Below are 17,670 nucleotides of genomic sequence, written 5' to 3' on the forward strand. Positions count from 1 at the left end.
ACTCTTGTGACTCTAATAAGAAGACTATTCTTAAGCTAGAGCTATTCCGTAAAATCCATAATTGCGGTAAGAAACGGATAACTACGAGGTATGACTTTTGTCTTGGTGCTTCTCACGAGTGTCTTATATTGCAAGGAGAAGAGAAAAGGAAGAGGCGTAAAAGTAAAAAACATCAGAAGGCAATCGCAAGATCGTTCCAGGAAGTTCATCGACCGAGACGCGATCTGCTGGGCCGCGAAAGAGAACAAAAAATTATAAAAAAAGAGAAGAAGGTAAAAAGATGGAGCGAGAGACAAAGAGGAGCAACGTTTTCTGTCCATTCCTCTCGAGAAGCTGCCATAAACCCTCAACTTCGAACACGACACGATCGCCGATTACCAGTCAGATTGACAGATTTTTTTCCAAGAACCCATCGGGGATCCTTCGAGAAGTATCACGCGATCCTCGCAACCACCTGGCATCCTGATTATTTCGGACAGCTTTTTCTCTCTCTCTTCCCCCCCCCCTCTCTCTCTCTCTCTCTCTCTCTTGTAGTTAACACACATTTGAAAAAAATTACTAATTTTTCCTACAAAATCGGTAGTCTTGACGCAGAGACACATAAAGAGAAACGCGTATAAAAAGTAAAAGAAAAGTATTATAAAAGAGGATCATTTTTTTTGACAGTTAACCAGATTGCCTGGGTCCTTTATATTACATACAAAGGTTTATATTGTTTATTAAGCGATCGAGAATTAAAAACAAAAAAATCAAATCTATAAATTTACCGATAGTCTCCGCGATATACATATATGTAACACGCACGCGTTTCGCGTTTTGGTTGTGGCGTGGAATGTCGATGACGCGTAAGTCGCCGTCGTATACAGCTCGCGCAGGGCGTGGGCGCATTACGCTTTAGGATCGTGGTCATTGTATTTAAATGGCGAAGCTGCAGGAGGCAGCTCTTAACCTGTCCGCTCGCGACGCAGCCAGAGAGACCAGCCGTACTTTCGGATAGGTAGGTGGGCAAGTTTCGCGCGTATATGTGCGAGTTATTTTAAGCAAGCAACACCATACGTATTTCGCGAGGTGGTTGCACTTGGACCAGACTCGCGCGCGAATGTCGAGAGCGTGGCGATGGGATCGTATAAGATGATCATCACGATTGTCGGGATCGAGACTTCTACTTGAATTTCCCAAAGTGTATTCGCGCGAAAATGGCACTGATGTGGAAGGAAACATCCAGAAACATTTTTATCGCATCGCTATAAAAATTTTTAAAAATAAAGAAAAAAAAAAAAAAAAAACCAACGCGATGACATTTCTATCCGTATATATATATATATATACCTTATTCGCCGTTTCTTCTGTTTTCGACTTTTGAATTTGCATTACGGTCAAAGAGAATAAAAGATATATAGGTCAAGGTATGTTTCGGTATTAAAAAAAGAAAAAGAAAAAAAATAGTATCACCATACACAGAGCCGCAGATGTAACCAGCGCGCGTTGATGTGCTCGCAGACGTGCATACATATGTAAGGATGTGTCCTTGTAGCGTCCTTGCCCTCCGGTCATTCACCGTATGCACGCACGCACGCATGCACGTACGTACGCACGCACGCACGCACGCACGCGCACTTTGCACACACACACACACACACACACACACGCGCGCGCGCGCGCGCGTATTCGACGCATGTTAACGCAGCGCGCCCACGCAATCCGTGCATGTTGGAACGCGGTCCTTTACGACACTTACGATCCTTGTGATGCCCCCTCCTCCATTTCTCGTGTCCCCGATTGAACTAAAAATAACTCTCAGCTAAAAGAATTTCGGCGTGCATCGATCAGCATTCCCATCAGAGGACGAAAGTTCAATCGATTTGATCACTACCGCGGTACGGAATACGACCATGAGACCAGACCGGTTTGATACTAAAGCCGCGAAAGGCGGAGATTTGGCGGTAATGGAGGAAAGGTGCTAAATAAAGCGCGTATGATGCTACGTAAAGCTATTTTCTGTGGAAAAAAAAAAAAAAAAAAAAAAAAAAAAAAACCACTCGGGAAATATATACGTCCCGCGAAATGCAAAGAAGCAAATTAAGAAGAAAGATGACATTTTTTGTTTTCGTCATCAAAATATCGATAATTTCAATTTTTCTTACTTGTTAGTCGAGAATATCATATGAACGCTTGACAGGCTACTTGCAATGTACGCAATAATTCCTTATGTTTTTTTTTTTTTTTTTTTTTTTTTTTTAATCACACGGTAATCTTTGCAGAATCATTGAAAAGTCATCATGAACTAGCATAAATTGTCGTTTGAATATAGATAAATGTTATTCTCTTTCAATAAGACTGTTATCGACAATTTATTGAGTTTGTACTATTGATTCAAGAATTATACAGAGAATTTACAAGAATTCTAGTCCCGTCGATGCTTTGCTTCCGCGAAATTTGATTCAAAAAACTTCATATTACTTTATAATATACATAAAAATATTCCACCTACATATATATTGCCATAACAAATCGCAAATGTAGTTGAAGGATACACAGGCGAAACGGTTTCTTGAAATTTATTTTTCAAGTACCCTTACTCCTCGTTTCACTATCGATTTCTCGCGAGATCACTTCCGTGATTCAGTGTCGACGAAATCAGAGACGAGTCTATAACGGGAATATATACAAACGCGATTGAACGCCTCGTTTGAAAATTCCTCGCGGCAAAATCGCCCGGCCGTCTCTCGTCTCTCTCCTTCCTTCTCTTCGCCTTCACCTCCACACTTCTCGAGGGAACAGGTGGGTCGCACGACGCTAAGGTCGCCGAGGTCAGCCGCGTTTATCGGTTTGAGAACGGGGTGAAGGGGAATCGGTTGGATGCAAACAAGGTTGAGCACCTTACATGAGAAGGTCTTGCGGCACGACTACATCAAGTATGCCTACGTATGTATCGTCTTTCTGGGGCCCGAGAATGAGAGAAAAAGAGAGAGAGAGAGAGAGAGAGAGAGAGAGAAAGAGAGAAAAGGAGAACGTCGACGACCGAGGAACCAGAAGGGAATCGCATGCATACGCTGCCTCGAACGATGGAGAAGAAACGAAGACAAAAAGCGGCAAATGCGAATCGAAGAGAAGAGAAGAAGAGAAAGAAGAAGAAGAAGAAGAAGAAGAGAGAAAGAAGAAGGAGAAAGCGAGACAGAAAAATATCAAAAGAAAGAGAGAGAAAGGGAGAGCGCGAGAGGGACGAGGCAAGGGTTTGTACAAGAGCTCTCGCATACACAAGGATCTCTGGCAGCAGCCCTCCATCGAGTCCGGACCCCAGTAACAGTATTCAGTAACACCATGCACTGTGCCTGGCGTGGCCACGGCGTCTGGCCAGTGCCAAGCTCGTCCTTTTTTTTATTAGAGACTCTCTGGCGCAAGATCTCTTCCTCTCTTTCCCTCTCCTTTTCTCTCTCTCTCTCTCTCTCTCTCTCTCTCTCTCTTATTCTTCTCATCGGCCAATGCACCGACATCGCTTGCTCCACCGTTTTCTTTCCCTCCCTCCCTCCCTCCCGTTCTCCTCGCAACCATATCAACGTCCGCGCGTCTCGACATAGACATTTACCGCCGCATGCCTCGCAGTTGAATACCTCCTCGCGCCAGACGGCACCTCACCAGAGGATACCCTCATCCCCCTTAGCATCCCTCGTGACATATGACATATCCCGCTCTTCTCATCCTCGTTACCTTCTTCGTGCGCCATTTGGGGACTTTCATCTATCTGTGTCTATCTATCCCCATCGCTCTCGATACTGTAAACAATTCGCGAAGGAAAGGTTTGCCTTAATGCAAACCGTATGCGCGCCGTGACTGTACTTTATATATCGTCGCTGATACAACAAAACGATTCCGCGGAAACGATGGTCGTTCTGCCGTTCGCCGACGACGATCAACATTGATCACAACACTGCGTTTTCCAAAGCACCACGCGTGTATACTTGCGTGCACGTGTATTTTGCCGGAGAAACGGAAACGTATGCCCGCGCATTCGAATTGCATGCCGCGTATTTTTTTTTCATAAACAATGGGTAATATTGAAAGACTGCATTGTGGGACTTTGTAAGAAAACGAAACGACTCGCAACCGCGAGTATTCTTATCCTTTCTCTTTTTGTGAAGTCACAAGCTTTACGGGGAATAAATTTTACCGTAAAAAATTGCCTAAGAATTTAGACACATTTTTGTTTAAATTTTTGAGATGTCTGAAAGTAATTTCAAATAACTCTTCGGAAAATTTTACCTCGAAATTCGAACAATGTGTTTGTCAGAAAATTTCAGACATTTTGTCTGCAGTTATTTTTTATAGTAAATATATTAAAAAATGAAAATATGGTATACATTATTAGATTGATGGCACTATAATATCTAAAAAAAAATTTAATGTATTGTCCATCTATATAACTTCTAACATTTTGCTCTCCGAGTTAATGATACAACTATTGCTTTACACGCACTGCATGGTCATTAAACAACACGGCAAATATCGTCAATCATATCAATCGGGCGAAAATTTACTCGTAATTATTCTCTTCCGTGTTACGTGTCCTGTTTTGATGAGGATGAAGAAAAAGCGATGCCTGTCTTCGCGATAATCATTAGGTTTCTTACGCGCACCTTTTTTCCAAGTACTCGTTATAAATGCTCGTTAAATGATTGCGGATATCAGTAAAAAAGAATTATTACAATTTTATTTTTTTTTTATCACTATATTATCGTCATCGTAGTCATTTCGATCTCTATCGTACTTGAGATTTAAACTCTCCCTATATTGACAGTTTTTCTTAACGTCCGTGCGAAAACGTTCTCGCGTGAGTAAGAAAAAAAGAGAAAAAAAAAAAAAAAAAAAAAAGAAAAAGAAAAGGAAGAAGAGAGAGGAAAGCTAAAGACACATCGATGGAGGAGCACGGCACACACAGGGCGACGGAGAGGTAAATAAGTAAATAAACCAGCCGGTTTAGCGACGAGGTGTCGCGATGCAAATAATCGTCTTTCTCCGATTCGAGGATCGCGCGAGGCGCGAAAGTGCACGCGTCTGTAAATATGCACACGGCAGTATGTGCATGGAACGTATATGAGCTTTTCTCGTCGTCCTCTCATCGTCTTCTCTCTCGCCACCTTCTCTTCCTTCTCTCGTCCCGACACCAGCCAGCCAGTCCGGAATATCTTATATTCTCTCTCTCTCTCTCTCTCTCTCTTCAGATTCTCTCCGCTCGATGCGCGACCGTTTATCTTCGCCACCAAAGGCGTTAAGTAATTTGCTTATTTTTTTCACCTCGCCAATGGCTCGCACATATATTGACACCGTTTCTCATCCGTCAATACTTGACGCAAACGCTCGCTCGCTCGCTCGCTCGCTCGCTCGCGCGCGCGCGCGGTTTTTACGCGCCGCGTTGACTGCGGGATGATGCGGCGCGATGAGAATTATCCGGTTGTCGCATGGCAAATTATGCCTGGTCGGCGAAGACGGAAGTGGATAATGGCATAGAAGGACAACATTTTTATCGGGAAGGGTAAATATCGTTCGTGAGAGAGATACTGCCGTTATACCGTGGCTTCGTGTCGTGTCGCGTCGTGCATTTTTACAGAGATCCTATACAAGACGTATGGGATATATAACTGTCAACGCTAGCAGCGCGGTTATGGAGAGCCGTAGAGAGAAATATGTTTGTTTCATAAATCGCGATAACGTTACAATCGAGAGTTTATGACTTCATTATATGTCTTCGAGAATACGCGACGGTATTGAATGTAATGTTAAAGCAAATAGATAAAGAGAAGCTATTGATCCCAACTGCTCTTCGCTTCCCGTCACGCATATATTCATCTATAATATATATATATATATTTTGTAACTTTTTTTTCATTTAATGTAACTTACAAGAACAGAGAGGAAGATGGGATAGCGCGATTTCCAAAGTAACATTACCGTCTCGTATAATACGCATCATGCGTAACCTAATGACGTATCATTTAAATTGTCGTGCTTCAATAAGTGTTGACGACGTTATGTCAATGCCATGTTAGGTTGAATGACCAATGACCCTTTCGTATATAGCATTGCGTAACCGTTGCTTTCCTCCTCTTATTCAAACTTTACGAATGAACTTGATAGTAAGAGAGAGAGAGAGAGTCAATATTCCTAAATTTTCATCAATGTAATTAAAAATATATCGATTTAAATAGGGAAAAGAATTATTATAAGTTTTAAAGATATTAAATTTTTATGGCGTTAGAAACTTTGTATTTTTGAAAAATTTATTAATATTATTATTTAATTAAGTTTTATAAGTTATATAAGTTTTATGATAGATGTAATTAAATTTTTAATAATTTTAAAATATAATAATTCAATAGAGAAAAAGATTTATACGTGATGCTCATTTAATTAAAGTCTTGTTGTTAACTCTGTAACTTTTTTTATTTTCGATACTAAATTTCTCGATTATTATTATTATTATCGCGTATTTAAATTATAATTGCAGTAATCTCGTAATATATCGTGTCTTTATAATTTTGTGATCTCTTGAAGCTCTAATTATAAATGCGGCCCTGCTATCAAATAACATCTTACAACTTATTGTTAGCGCATCGTGATACCTCATCTTCCTCCTGGCTTATATCATAATCAAGCGAAAAAGACACCGCGCAGAATTCTATACGATGTTTAAGCATTATATCTAACAATAAGGATCGTGTTGCACAGTTGTGTGAATCACTTAATATTCTCTCAATACAAACATCGTTACACAAGTTAACGCCACGTTTTGATCGAAAGAATGCCGACAAAGTATTGTATAAAAGAGGACGAAATATATGATAAAAAAGATTTCAAGTAATCATGCGTCTTAACAAACAAAAAATATATATGATAATATAATCAATTTGAGAAATAAACGGAGATTTAGTGGTCGTTCACCCTCATGGCTGATTGCAATCCAAGTACATACGCGGTCTCTATCGCATTGAAATAAATCAACAGTTATATAAAACACCCACATTAGAGAGAGGAGAGAGATATTTCAGAGATGTTAGATAAGCACGTACTAATAATTTCAAAATCATTTATTTTCGTTGTACGATTTTTCACAGAGAGCGCAGACTGTACTAAGATACGCTGTCGAGAAGGCCAAACTTGTTTGTCCGAAATGAAGTCCGGACGGCCACGTTGCGTGACCTGCACCTATCGTTGCCCCCGGAAGCGGGAGCGCGTGCGAAATCGGGCGCACCGTGACAGAGATCGGGATCGGGATCCATCGACGACCATGTTGTGCGCGACCAACAACATCACCTATCCCAGCTGGTGTCACATCATCAAGGACGCCTGCGTTACCGGCTTCGTTCTCGAAACGCGGCACGCGGGCCCCTGCAACGCTTACGACACAGCCCCTCTTTATATCGGTGAGTTAACAGTTTTGTTAAAAAAACCTAATATACGTAATGTGTGTCACAACGAAACTGCCAATGACTTGGCGAGCCGCCACGTCGAGATGCTCGGGTTTCTAAACGGTCAAAGAAAGAATATGGAGTATTGCCAGGAATTCGACCTCGATTTTTCGGACGGTACCGGCAGCGATAATGAAAGCTGAAGAAATTGGTTTTAACTTGAGTAAATCTATAGCACAGGGTGTCCCATGGAAAGATTCTGAAACTAATCAGCTGTCATTTTGGCAGTTTTATTTACAAAAAAAACATTTAATACATCGCAGGAAATTTAAAATTGTTTAATTTAACAAAACGATTTTATTAGAGAGAAAGGAAAACCTATCATTCAATTATAATTCTATTTAATATTAATGTATTTAATATTGTAGTATTATATAGACTAGAAACAATCGGAGATATTCTTATCATTTAATAAACGTTTATAAAAAATGCTACATATCGATAATTTTAATAAAACTGATTTCTGCTTCAATTTTGATGATGCACACTTCAAATATCATTAATAAGATTATCGCTTTGACATTTTTTTCAACGTTTATTAAATAAGATAAATAATACTTTCAATTATTTTCAGTCCACATGTAAATAAAATTGTCAATTGGCCTCCATTAAAAGATATTTTACTTCTCTTACTCCCTGTATGTTTAAAAATGACAGCTGATTAATTTCAGCAATTTCTTATAGGATACTATATTATCCGAATATATTTCAAACATAACGTAACAATCTAAAAAAAAGCATTTAACAATTTAAAAATCAATCATCTTATCGGATATAAAAAGCATAATATATATGCGCTATTCTAGTCATTTATTTATTTCTTCGCGTTGATAATTTGCGAGCACCGATGTAATCTCTCGTTATACATCAACGAAATTTATGTTGTTGCTCTTACGCGTGAGTCGTGTCAAACACGCACCTACACACGAGAATTAAATGCACTCGTAAAAGCAAACAAGGGAAAGAAGATGGGAATTTCTTTCAACAATCTAACCGTGCTCCTAGCCAATCTAATTAAATAATCACTGATCAATAAATTTTTTTAACTAATTGTATGCATAAATGTGGCATCTAACAAATATTGATACTTGGTCTTTAATTACCTTGTTATATCAAATGCCAATAAATCAAGCTAATAAAGATTTCGATATTAGTTTCTTTTCTCGTTGAAATGCTTCGTCATCACAATAACAATCAAATTTATGAATAAAGAATTTTGCCTTGCTATAGCGTCACATTACATATATATATATTTATACTGACAATAATACTAAACTTTCCATCTCATAGTCTCTGTTAGATTGCGTATACGCAGAAACCTGTTGCACGTTGTATGGAAACAGGAAGAGAGATAGTTCCATTCATGATGCTTTCAGCGCGTTTTATACGAATAATTCACGCTTTACGACATATTTTGTGGCTATTATTTACGATTTGTTTATTGCAAGTGATGTATGCATTTTCGATAGCATTCTGTATATTAATTTCACGTGATTATTTCATGGAATATCAAAATAAATATTTTATTATTAATAGTCGAATCCGGAAATGTAATTGTCGAATGACTATTGAATACGAATTTATTTTTAAAAAGTGTGATAAAAGTGAAATATTTTTGTAAAATGATAATGTTCAAAGTTGTAAGAAACATTTTTCGCGATTATGAAAAAAATTATAAATTATTAATGATATTTAATATTTCTCTGTTGCAATATTTTTGGATTTATTCCTTCTGCGCGATAAATAATTTTAGCCAAAATTTAAAAGATTCCAATCACACTTAACGTGTTGGCCAAAATGCGTATTGATCTTAAAAATATTAGAGAAAAAAAGAAGCCAACAATTTTCTAACTAAATATTCGCCAAATATACATTCGACTTTGCAGAAGAAGACAATACCTCGAGCAACTATGGGGTTGACCTGGCCGACGAAGACACAAAAGCGGGTGATGATCGCGCCAAATCCCCATATGGCCTACATTCTTTACCGTTGTCGTAGCTTTAGCGTTTTCGTACTTGGAGAGACGACGTTCATTAGCGATATAGATGACAGCAATGATCCTACAGTCTAGAAATCTAGGTGCTCATCTCTCACGGGGACCGCAAGAAATGGCGAGACCGTGAGTTTGAAGATCGACATCGATGCGCGATGCATTCGTTCTTTCCGATTTTCGACAGCAGATTAAAAGGGAGCCTCGAACGCGAAGCTCCACTCGGGATTGGAGGAAAGTCTAACGAAACGCGAAACGTCGTGTATTTTAGTCGCTTTATTTGAAAGCCAAAAAAAAAGAAGAGAGAGAAAAAGAGAAATCATATCAAAATACATTTCGATAAAAACATATCTCATTCAGGATCCTCGAAAAAATGCACGAGCAAAAAAGCTCGTGCATTAGAAAAGTTCATAGAAATCGCTTTGCGTAAAAAAAGACGTATTCATTCTAACTCCCTAAAAATTTCTTAAGGTGAAAGATAAGTATGAGAAATATATGGTGTAAACAAAAAGATCTCGCGTCGTTCATTCCGAGAGGATTACTGGCGATGTCGTTCTTCCGTTGATTAACAGATCTGATTCTCTCAAGCTAACAGATTTAAGACGCATTTCTAGATATACATATATATCTATCATGTAGTCTCATAACATAGAAAAGTTATATAGGATGAAAAATATAATACGAACGACCATGTAAAACGCGTGTGATAATATTCATAAGACGCCCGTTACGAGAGATACTTTCGAGAATTCGAAAAACGGACAGCAATTTTGCATTATATATTAATAGTAGCGAGATACTAAAATGTTTATCAAAGCCAAAATTTCGCACACGTTTCATGTGGATGTATAAGAAAGATATCGTCAAATCAATAATAGAAACGTATTTAGATATTGATGATTTTAGAATCGACTATTTCTTGAATAAAAATTAAAACAGTAAAATGTATTATGTTCAAACTTGATGATTTAAACAAATATCTGCACTAATATAAATTGAAGCTTTTCAGTTATTCGAGTAATAAACTGTAAATGTTTTTAAAACCATAGATATTATTGGAGGTTTTATTATTAAAATATTTAACAATAAAGTGTTAAAAGAATGATGGCACCAATCAAATTTTTATATAAAAAGGAAAAATAAGATTTTAAAATCATCAACAAATTCAATCCTATTAATGATCATTCAACACATTCTACGAAATATATTCATCTATATGTAAATGATAACTATCACATGACTCAATAAATAAAAGTACATATTTTTCATCGATATAGATATTTCGGTGAAATACAATAAGTTATCGGGAAAATGTAATTTTGATCTTATTATCATAAATTGAGAGAGAGAAGCAGATATATATAATCGAAAAAAATATAAGATCTCACATCTCACTAATTTTATGCAATTTTATGATTGGTGCAGAATGAACAACGATTTGAATCTCTTTTATATTGTACACATAACTTTCACATTATGTAATTCTTTACTCTTTCGAGATAAATGAGAAATGCGTCCTTATTATAAAAGACGCACATTTATAATATTCTTTCACATCTGATTAATCGAGATACATGGTGTCTAATAAAGATTGTATCAACTCGTGAAAAGGTAGAGCGTAGTACATAAACTGAACAAAAAAAAGTCCTTTTTCACTTTCACAATAATTATTGAAATATTAATTAAAAAGGATTGGCCAATGGACGCACGTTTCCCATCAATCTTTTTAAACTAATATCCCAATAATTATTGCGAAAAAATTAAATTTATATCTACAACAATTAAAGGACCCTTTCTGTTCAATTTACTGTTCTCTGCATCGGCACAATCTTTACCAGATATTCTGTATACACATACATATATGTAGGTAAAACTTTTCGATCTCGAGAGTGCGATAACCGTTTATGTTCGGCGTGGCATCCGATTGCATCGTGTTACGGCGTCGTAGTATCCGGAGAAAAATGTAATTCATAATGAGATTGTAAGATTGTGTGGCGCATAGCGCGGCGATGTCTCCCAAAAGTAGCATATTAGATAGACGAGCAATTTGACGTAAGTCAGTATTTATTATTAATCGATTTTGCACGACGAGAGGTCGTTGACACGGCGAATGGACGATCGAAGATGATTACGTCAGACAACGGTGGTTTTCCAAAGAAATTTTGCGATTGCACTGTCTTTTTTTTTTTTCATTTAAAACAGCGATAAAATAAACTAAAAGTGTAGTATTAGCATTAAGAGCGAATTTAATTAACGAATTTTAGATGTAAATTGTTGATTTAAGAATAGGTAGATTTTAGCTGAAAAACGTTTTGATTTTTTATCTTTATAATAAAAAATCCGCTCTCTAACTTAATAAATTTGACGCTTATTTTTTGCCTCAATTATTTAATTGTATTGTTGTACGTTATACATTTTTTAAACCTTGTAAACTTGATTTTTATTGACTTGAGCATCATCGATCGTCCAAATGCTTCCGTCCTAGCGTCAGAGAGTAGTATTCGTGTAATATTTGTACTTAATTTATTTTAGTTTTACGGACAAACGTTTCGTGCTCTATTTAATTGCGCACGATCAAGCAATTGTTTCAATCGAATGTATAATGTAAATTTATTGGGAATGAAAATCAAAGTGGTCGATCTCCAGTATTATTAAAGCTCTCGATGATAAATGAGAAATGAAAAAAAAATAGTAAAATCCTAATTGAAAATATAAGAAAAATCGAATGAAAAAGCAACGAAAAAAATATCAGTCGCATAGCGTAATAATCACTCCATAATCAGTCAATCAAGACAGTAAATTCCAACGTTATTTCAGCGTGCTATTTTCATTCCTAATACTAATAATAAGCGTCCATTACTTGGAGAGCGGTATGCACGAAATAATCGCGGTAGTTGAAATCAGGCTAACGATAAGAATATTGGCCGCGTGACCACCGTAATATAGATAAATAATAAAAAGTCAACGTGCCCTAGCCCAAAATAGTACGATCGCGGCTATGTTTACGGCTAGAAATACGCGCTGCGAGTCGCGTGTCGCGAAAGAGAGATATTATGATATGATCTATATATGCGTTGGAAGGCATAAAGCAATTATAAAGCGTATAAACTCAAGACTCCGTATTTACGAGAGATTTCTCACACACACAAGCAGAATAACCTATTATTTTTAATGTCTAAGTTTCAAAATGCTTTATCTAGGCAATAACAAATTAATTAACTTATAAATAGATGAATAAATATATAAATATATAAATATATGAATATATATATATATATATATGAATATATATACATATATGTATATATATATATATATATACATATATATATACATACAGGCTGTCACTGAAAAGTTCAGCCATACTTTTGGAGAGAAAGCACATTTCTTATATAAAAAGGATGAAAATATTTTATTTTACGATTATATAGAGGCTCGAGAAACGCTCTCTCTTTTCCGAATTATTCGCGAACACTTGTCAAATATCAATTAAAATTATACGAAAACATGTATATTGTGAGGTCGTTTCTTTTTACAAAATATTTTCATCATTTTGACATGAGAAATGTACCTCCAAAGTTTATTCTTAGTCGGGCGTTCTAACGACACCTTGTATACGCATATACTTATGCAGGATATCCCGCCATTTTTTCACCTACGAATTCGTTGGTTAATCTAGAATCTATTTTTAAATCGGACATTAAAGTTTTTTAATATAAAATTAATTTGACATTAATTTATAAAAAATTAGATATTTTCTTTTATTTATTTTTATCTTCAAAATTTAATCTTTATTCGTCAACAATCTAGTAATATAAATTTAATACAGAATAATTTTTAAAATTCCAACATGCTATTAATATCGATCCTCATGTTATGAAAAAATCGATCCTAGATTAGTCAGAGAATTTGTAGAAAAATATAGTGGTAATATTTGTCGGGCAACCTGTATGAAAATATATATGTATTTACAGAATTGTACAGGATGTTGGGTAATAGGCGCATTTGTGTGGTAAACAGAACAATATTCCTTCTTACAAATTCAATTAATTCTTTTTTCCATCAAAATTTAATTTAAAAAATAATTATAAGTTTTTGAAGTTTAAACATTAATGTTGCAGTTATTTATGTTACATATTCTTAGAGTTAAATTCAAGAGTAGAGCTAAATGTATATAAATTTCATTAAAAATTATTTACATTTCATTATTAATTTGTGTACATTAAGAAAAAAAACGTATACTTTAAAAAATATATTTTTTTTAATTATTTGCATTTCAAGAACCATTATTTACATTTTATTATTTATTTGCATTAAGAAAAAAAGGCATACGTTAGAAAAATGTTTTTTTTTAATTATTTGCATTTCAAGAATCATTTGCGAAAAACTTTTATTACGAATAATACGTTCCAGGTTTTTTAATGAGGAATATCGTTATGTTAATCAAATATTTGGTCTATTTCCAAACGCCCTATGTATACATATAAATTTTGTATATTTACATAGCTTTACATATTTATTAATTATGCATGTATACATGATTTATATGTATATATAAACTCGCAATTGCTTTCAAGACTGTGGACACACACATTATAAATGTATAAATGTTTAAATAAATTATTATAATGTGGTACTCAATATTAAAACATGCTGTTATTTTCAATTAATTATTTAAATATTAGAATTAATATTAAAATCCCACTTTTATATATCAAAATTCATTATTTCAACTTGTTACATAAGAATAATGTGCGATATCGATGCAACATCTAATTAGAAAAATTAAAAATCCACTTACCTTACATTCCACGATTATTTTGGTGTAAATCGTACAGTTTCTCCTCAGCATCCTTTTCTCCTATGTTCGTTTTCTTTTTCGTGATCGCGTAGATTGCCAATTTGTCCTGAAATAATGCCAAAAAATGATTCAATCATAATTATACGCAATGCTTAATGCATTAGATAATTTATTTTCGATAATTTCATTAATACTTACTTTAAAGATACTTGCAGTCGCGCAGAATTGACTCGATGACGTCACGCTTTTGCACTACGGACGCGATATATATTATTTTCGCATAAGACGATTTTTTTTAGTCCCTCCCGATATTAAACACTTATTTGTAACTGATATTTATCCTCTTTATTTTAAAATCACAACTCTGTTACGAGACAAGTAATTCTTACGATGCTAAATATCACAATTATATCAGAAAACATTCCGACCGACGACACAGAAACCGCGCGCGACAAACCGGAAACGAACGCGAGCTCGACTCGCAATTTGACTCTCGATTCCGTTCGCAGGAAGTTGTGGTCCGATTCCGAGATTCCGAGTTTACTGCACGATTCAAACATGGCTGTTGCAACACGAATTATATTTTATTAAACACACGCACGTATATGTACGTCGAATACAAAACACACGAATAACTTTTATCACTAATTATTAATAAAAAAAAAATTATTAATAAATTGCGGGTCAATATTCAGCGGTGTGTCAGTCGACTCGTCATCGTCGACGGTATTATATGCAGAGTGCGTAAATAAAATTCGTTCCTACGTACATACATGACACTACCGGTGACAGTAACAGAAAATCCGAACCAACCTTTACGACAGTCACGATAATACTAAATACTATTCGGTGAAGAATGCGTAGGTATCGTGCAGAGGTCGACCGCTCCGCTTATCAATGTCAACACAAACGTATCGGCAGCCAAGCCCCCCTCTCTCTCTCTCTCTCTCTCGAAGGACGCGCACGTTGGTCGCGCATCCTTCAAAATAACTTGTCGTTCAAAATTATCTCTCGACTTTGTCGCGATGGTTTTAATTCAAATTTTTCGCGATTCTCATTATCACACACGTATTATTCAATATAATATTATCGAGATGATGAATCTACTATCCGCTGAATATTGCGACGCGATTGTCTCGATGATTAGTGATACAAATTATCGGACGATATTCGCGGTGCATACTCGACGTACGTACCTTGTGCCAGCTATATTTGATTGTGGGAATCTCGGAATCGGACCACATCCTAATGGACGATTCACATGGCGTGTCCAATTTACAACGTACGGTCGAATGCAGCCAATAGGAGAGTGCTTTTTCTAGGGATAAAATGTCGGAACCTACATTTTAATTTACAATTTTTAATTTAAATAAAAATTTAATTTAATTTAATTTTTTATTTTTTTATAAGTAAAGGAATGAAAAATTTTGAAACATATTCAGTGCTCGTAATTATAATACATACCGGGACATTTGTGAAATAGGTTAGATTAGGTTAGGTGTCTTTGTTACGTTTGATACGTTCGGCTTCTCTTCAATTTGTCAAAAGCAACATAAAATGACAGGACATCCGTCAAATATGATATTTAAAATGCGTGTGTAAAAAATAAAATATTTTTTTAGATAACAATACGATATATCTAATCTATGACAGTTACTGTCGTTTATATAATCGAAAAATAACCTCACATTGTATATATTGTATATTTAAAAAATACATCGAAATGTATTTAATATTTTATACGATACTCATTTGCATTCCAATATTGTGTCGCACGTGGGAGGTATGTATCTTTTATTAAATTAGCAGAATTGAATTTGGTTCCTTTGTTAACATTATTTATTAATTTACAGATACCGGAAAATTTTGCAAAAACTGAACATTCCAACAATTGGGCAGTTTTGGTGGACACATCACGTTTTTGGTTTAATTATCGACATGTCGCAAATGTTTTATCTATTTATCGAAGTGTCAAACGGTTGGGAATACCAGATTCGCAAATCATCCTTATGATAGCCGATGATATGGCCTGCAATCCTAGGAATCCTAGACCAGCGACTGTTTTCAACAACATTAAACAACATATTAATGTTTATGGTGATGATGTAGAAGTTGATTATAGAGGCTACGAAGTAACGGTGGAAAATTTTGTGAGATTATTGACTGGTCGCTTAGCGGAGGAAACTCCAAGATCTAAAAAACTATTGACAGATGAAGGGTCAAACATCTTGATTTATTTAACTGGCCACGGCGGTAATGGATTCTTAAAGTTTCAAGATTCTGAAGAAATCACTAGTCAAGAGTTGGGAGATGCGTTAGAACAAATGTGGCAAAAACGGAGATACCACGAAATCTTATTTGTGGTTGACACTTGTCAAGCGAGTTCAATGTATGAAAAGTTTTATTCCCCAAATATATTAGCAGTTGCTTCTAGTTTAGTAGGGGAAGATTCACTTTCTGTAAGTAATAAGTTATATTGTAATTATACACAATAGTATCTATTTTAATTTATATATAAATACTTGTAGCATCATGTGGATCCTGCCATTGGTGTTTATATTATTGATCGATATACCTATTATGCATTAAATTTTTTGGAAAAAGTGGAACCATCTAGTACTAAAACATTGGGTGAATTTGTAAGCATCTTGCTTTACAACAGATTCATATCTTTTTGTCATTCTATAAGGTTTACTATTTTTATTTTGTTTTTTCAGTTGAAAGTGTGTCCAAGAGATTATTGTTTATCTACAGTAGGTGTAAGAAGAGATTTGTTTAAAAGAGATCCAGATAAAGTGCCAGTAACAGATTTCTTTGGGTCTCTTAGGCCTGTGGAACTTACAACAAATATAATGAACGTTTTACCTGTTAAATCTAATCGTACAAAAATTCAAGAGCCAAAAGGAAAATATAGTTACGTTGCACAATTTCCTGATGTTTCCCAATTCAAATGAATGATAAGAACAGATAAAATTTTGTATACAAATGTGTAATCATATGGTTTTAGTTTATTACCTGGAGATTATAAAAAATAGGTATGTCTTTATATTATCAATTTGTATGATTGTACAATAGAAAACTGTTGTTTTTAACTATTTTTTGTAATTCTCTCTTTTCTTTTTTCATTTTTTTACTAGAATGGAAATGTCTATGTTTAGGTTTAAGAAACTTTTAATTGACTAAATTTTTAAATAAGTTTTTACTTAATTAAAGCTTATATTTGTTATATGTATATCTTGATATTATCATTTTTGTTTACGAAAAATCTAAGAAATCTGTCATTATAAACAAGCAAATGGTTATATTTTATAAATCACAGATATCTTGGCCTAGGTCGGTGAAGTTGACCTTAATACAAGTTTTATAGAATTATCAGTCTGCTGTCATTAAATTGATATCTACTTTGGAAAATAAA

The 17,670-nt window shown here is 35.2% G+C and overlaps 2 protein-coding genes across 5 annotated transcripts in view; both read left to right on the forward strand.

Annotated features, from left to right (window-relative positions):
- Positions 1 to 14,061, forward strand: part of LOC140674694 (follistatin-A) — a 28,774-nt gene extending 14,713 nt beyond the window's left edge. For all 4 annotated transcript variants that reach the window (XM_072908452.1, XM_072908451.1, XM_072908454.1 and 1 more), the window contains 2 exons: positions 7,110 to 7,418; positions 9,350 to 14,061. In XM_072908452.1, coding sequence (XP_072764553.1) covers positions 7,110 to 7,418; positions 9,350 to 9,462 — 422 coding nt within the window. In that variant the 3' untranslated portion in view covers positions 9,463 to 14,061. The remainder of the gene's footprint in view (positions 1 to 7,109; positions 7,419 to 9,349) is intronic.
- A 1,657-nt stretch (positions 14,062 to 15,718) lies between these two features.
- Positions 15,719 to 17,348, forward strand: LOC140674920 (putative GPI-anchor transamidase). The gene is made up of 4 exons (XM_072908870.1): positions 15,719 to 16,038; positions 16,109 to 16,714; positions 16,784 to 16,894; positions 16,973 to 17,348. Exons 1-4 carry the CDS (start codon positions 15,979 to 15,981, stop codon positions 17,207 to 17,209), a joined length of 1,014 nt encoding a protein of 337 aa, XP_072764971.1. The 5' UTR covers positions 15,719 to 15,978; the 3' UTR covers positions 17,210 to 17,348.
- The last annotated feature ends 322 nt before the right edge of the window (positions 17,349 to 17,670 follow it).

This window comes from Anoplolepis gracilipes, chromosome 16 (assembly GCF_047496725.1).
Source record: "Anoplolepis gracilipes chromosome 16, ASM4749672v1, whole genome shotgun sequence".
NCBI lineage: Eukaryota > Metazoa > Arthropoda > Insecta > Hymenoptera > Formicidae > Anoplolepis > Anoplolepis gracilipes.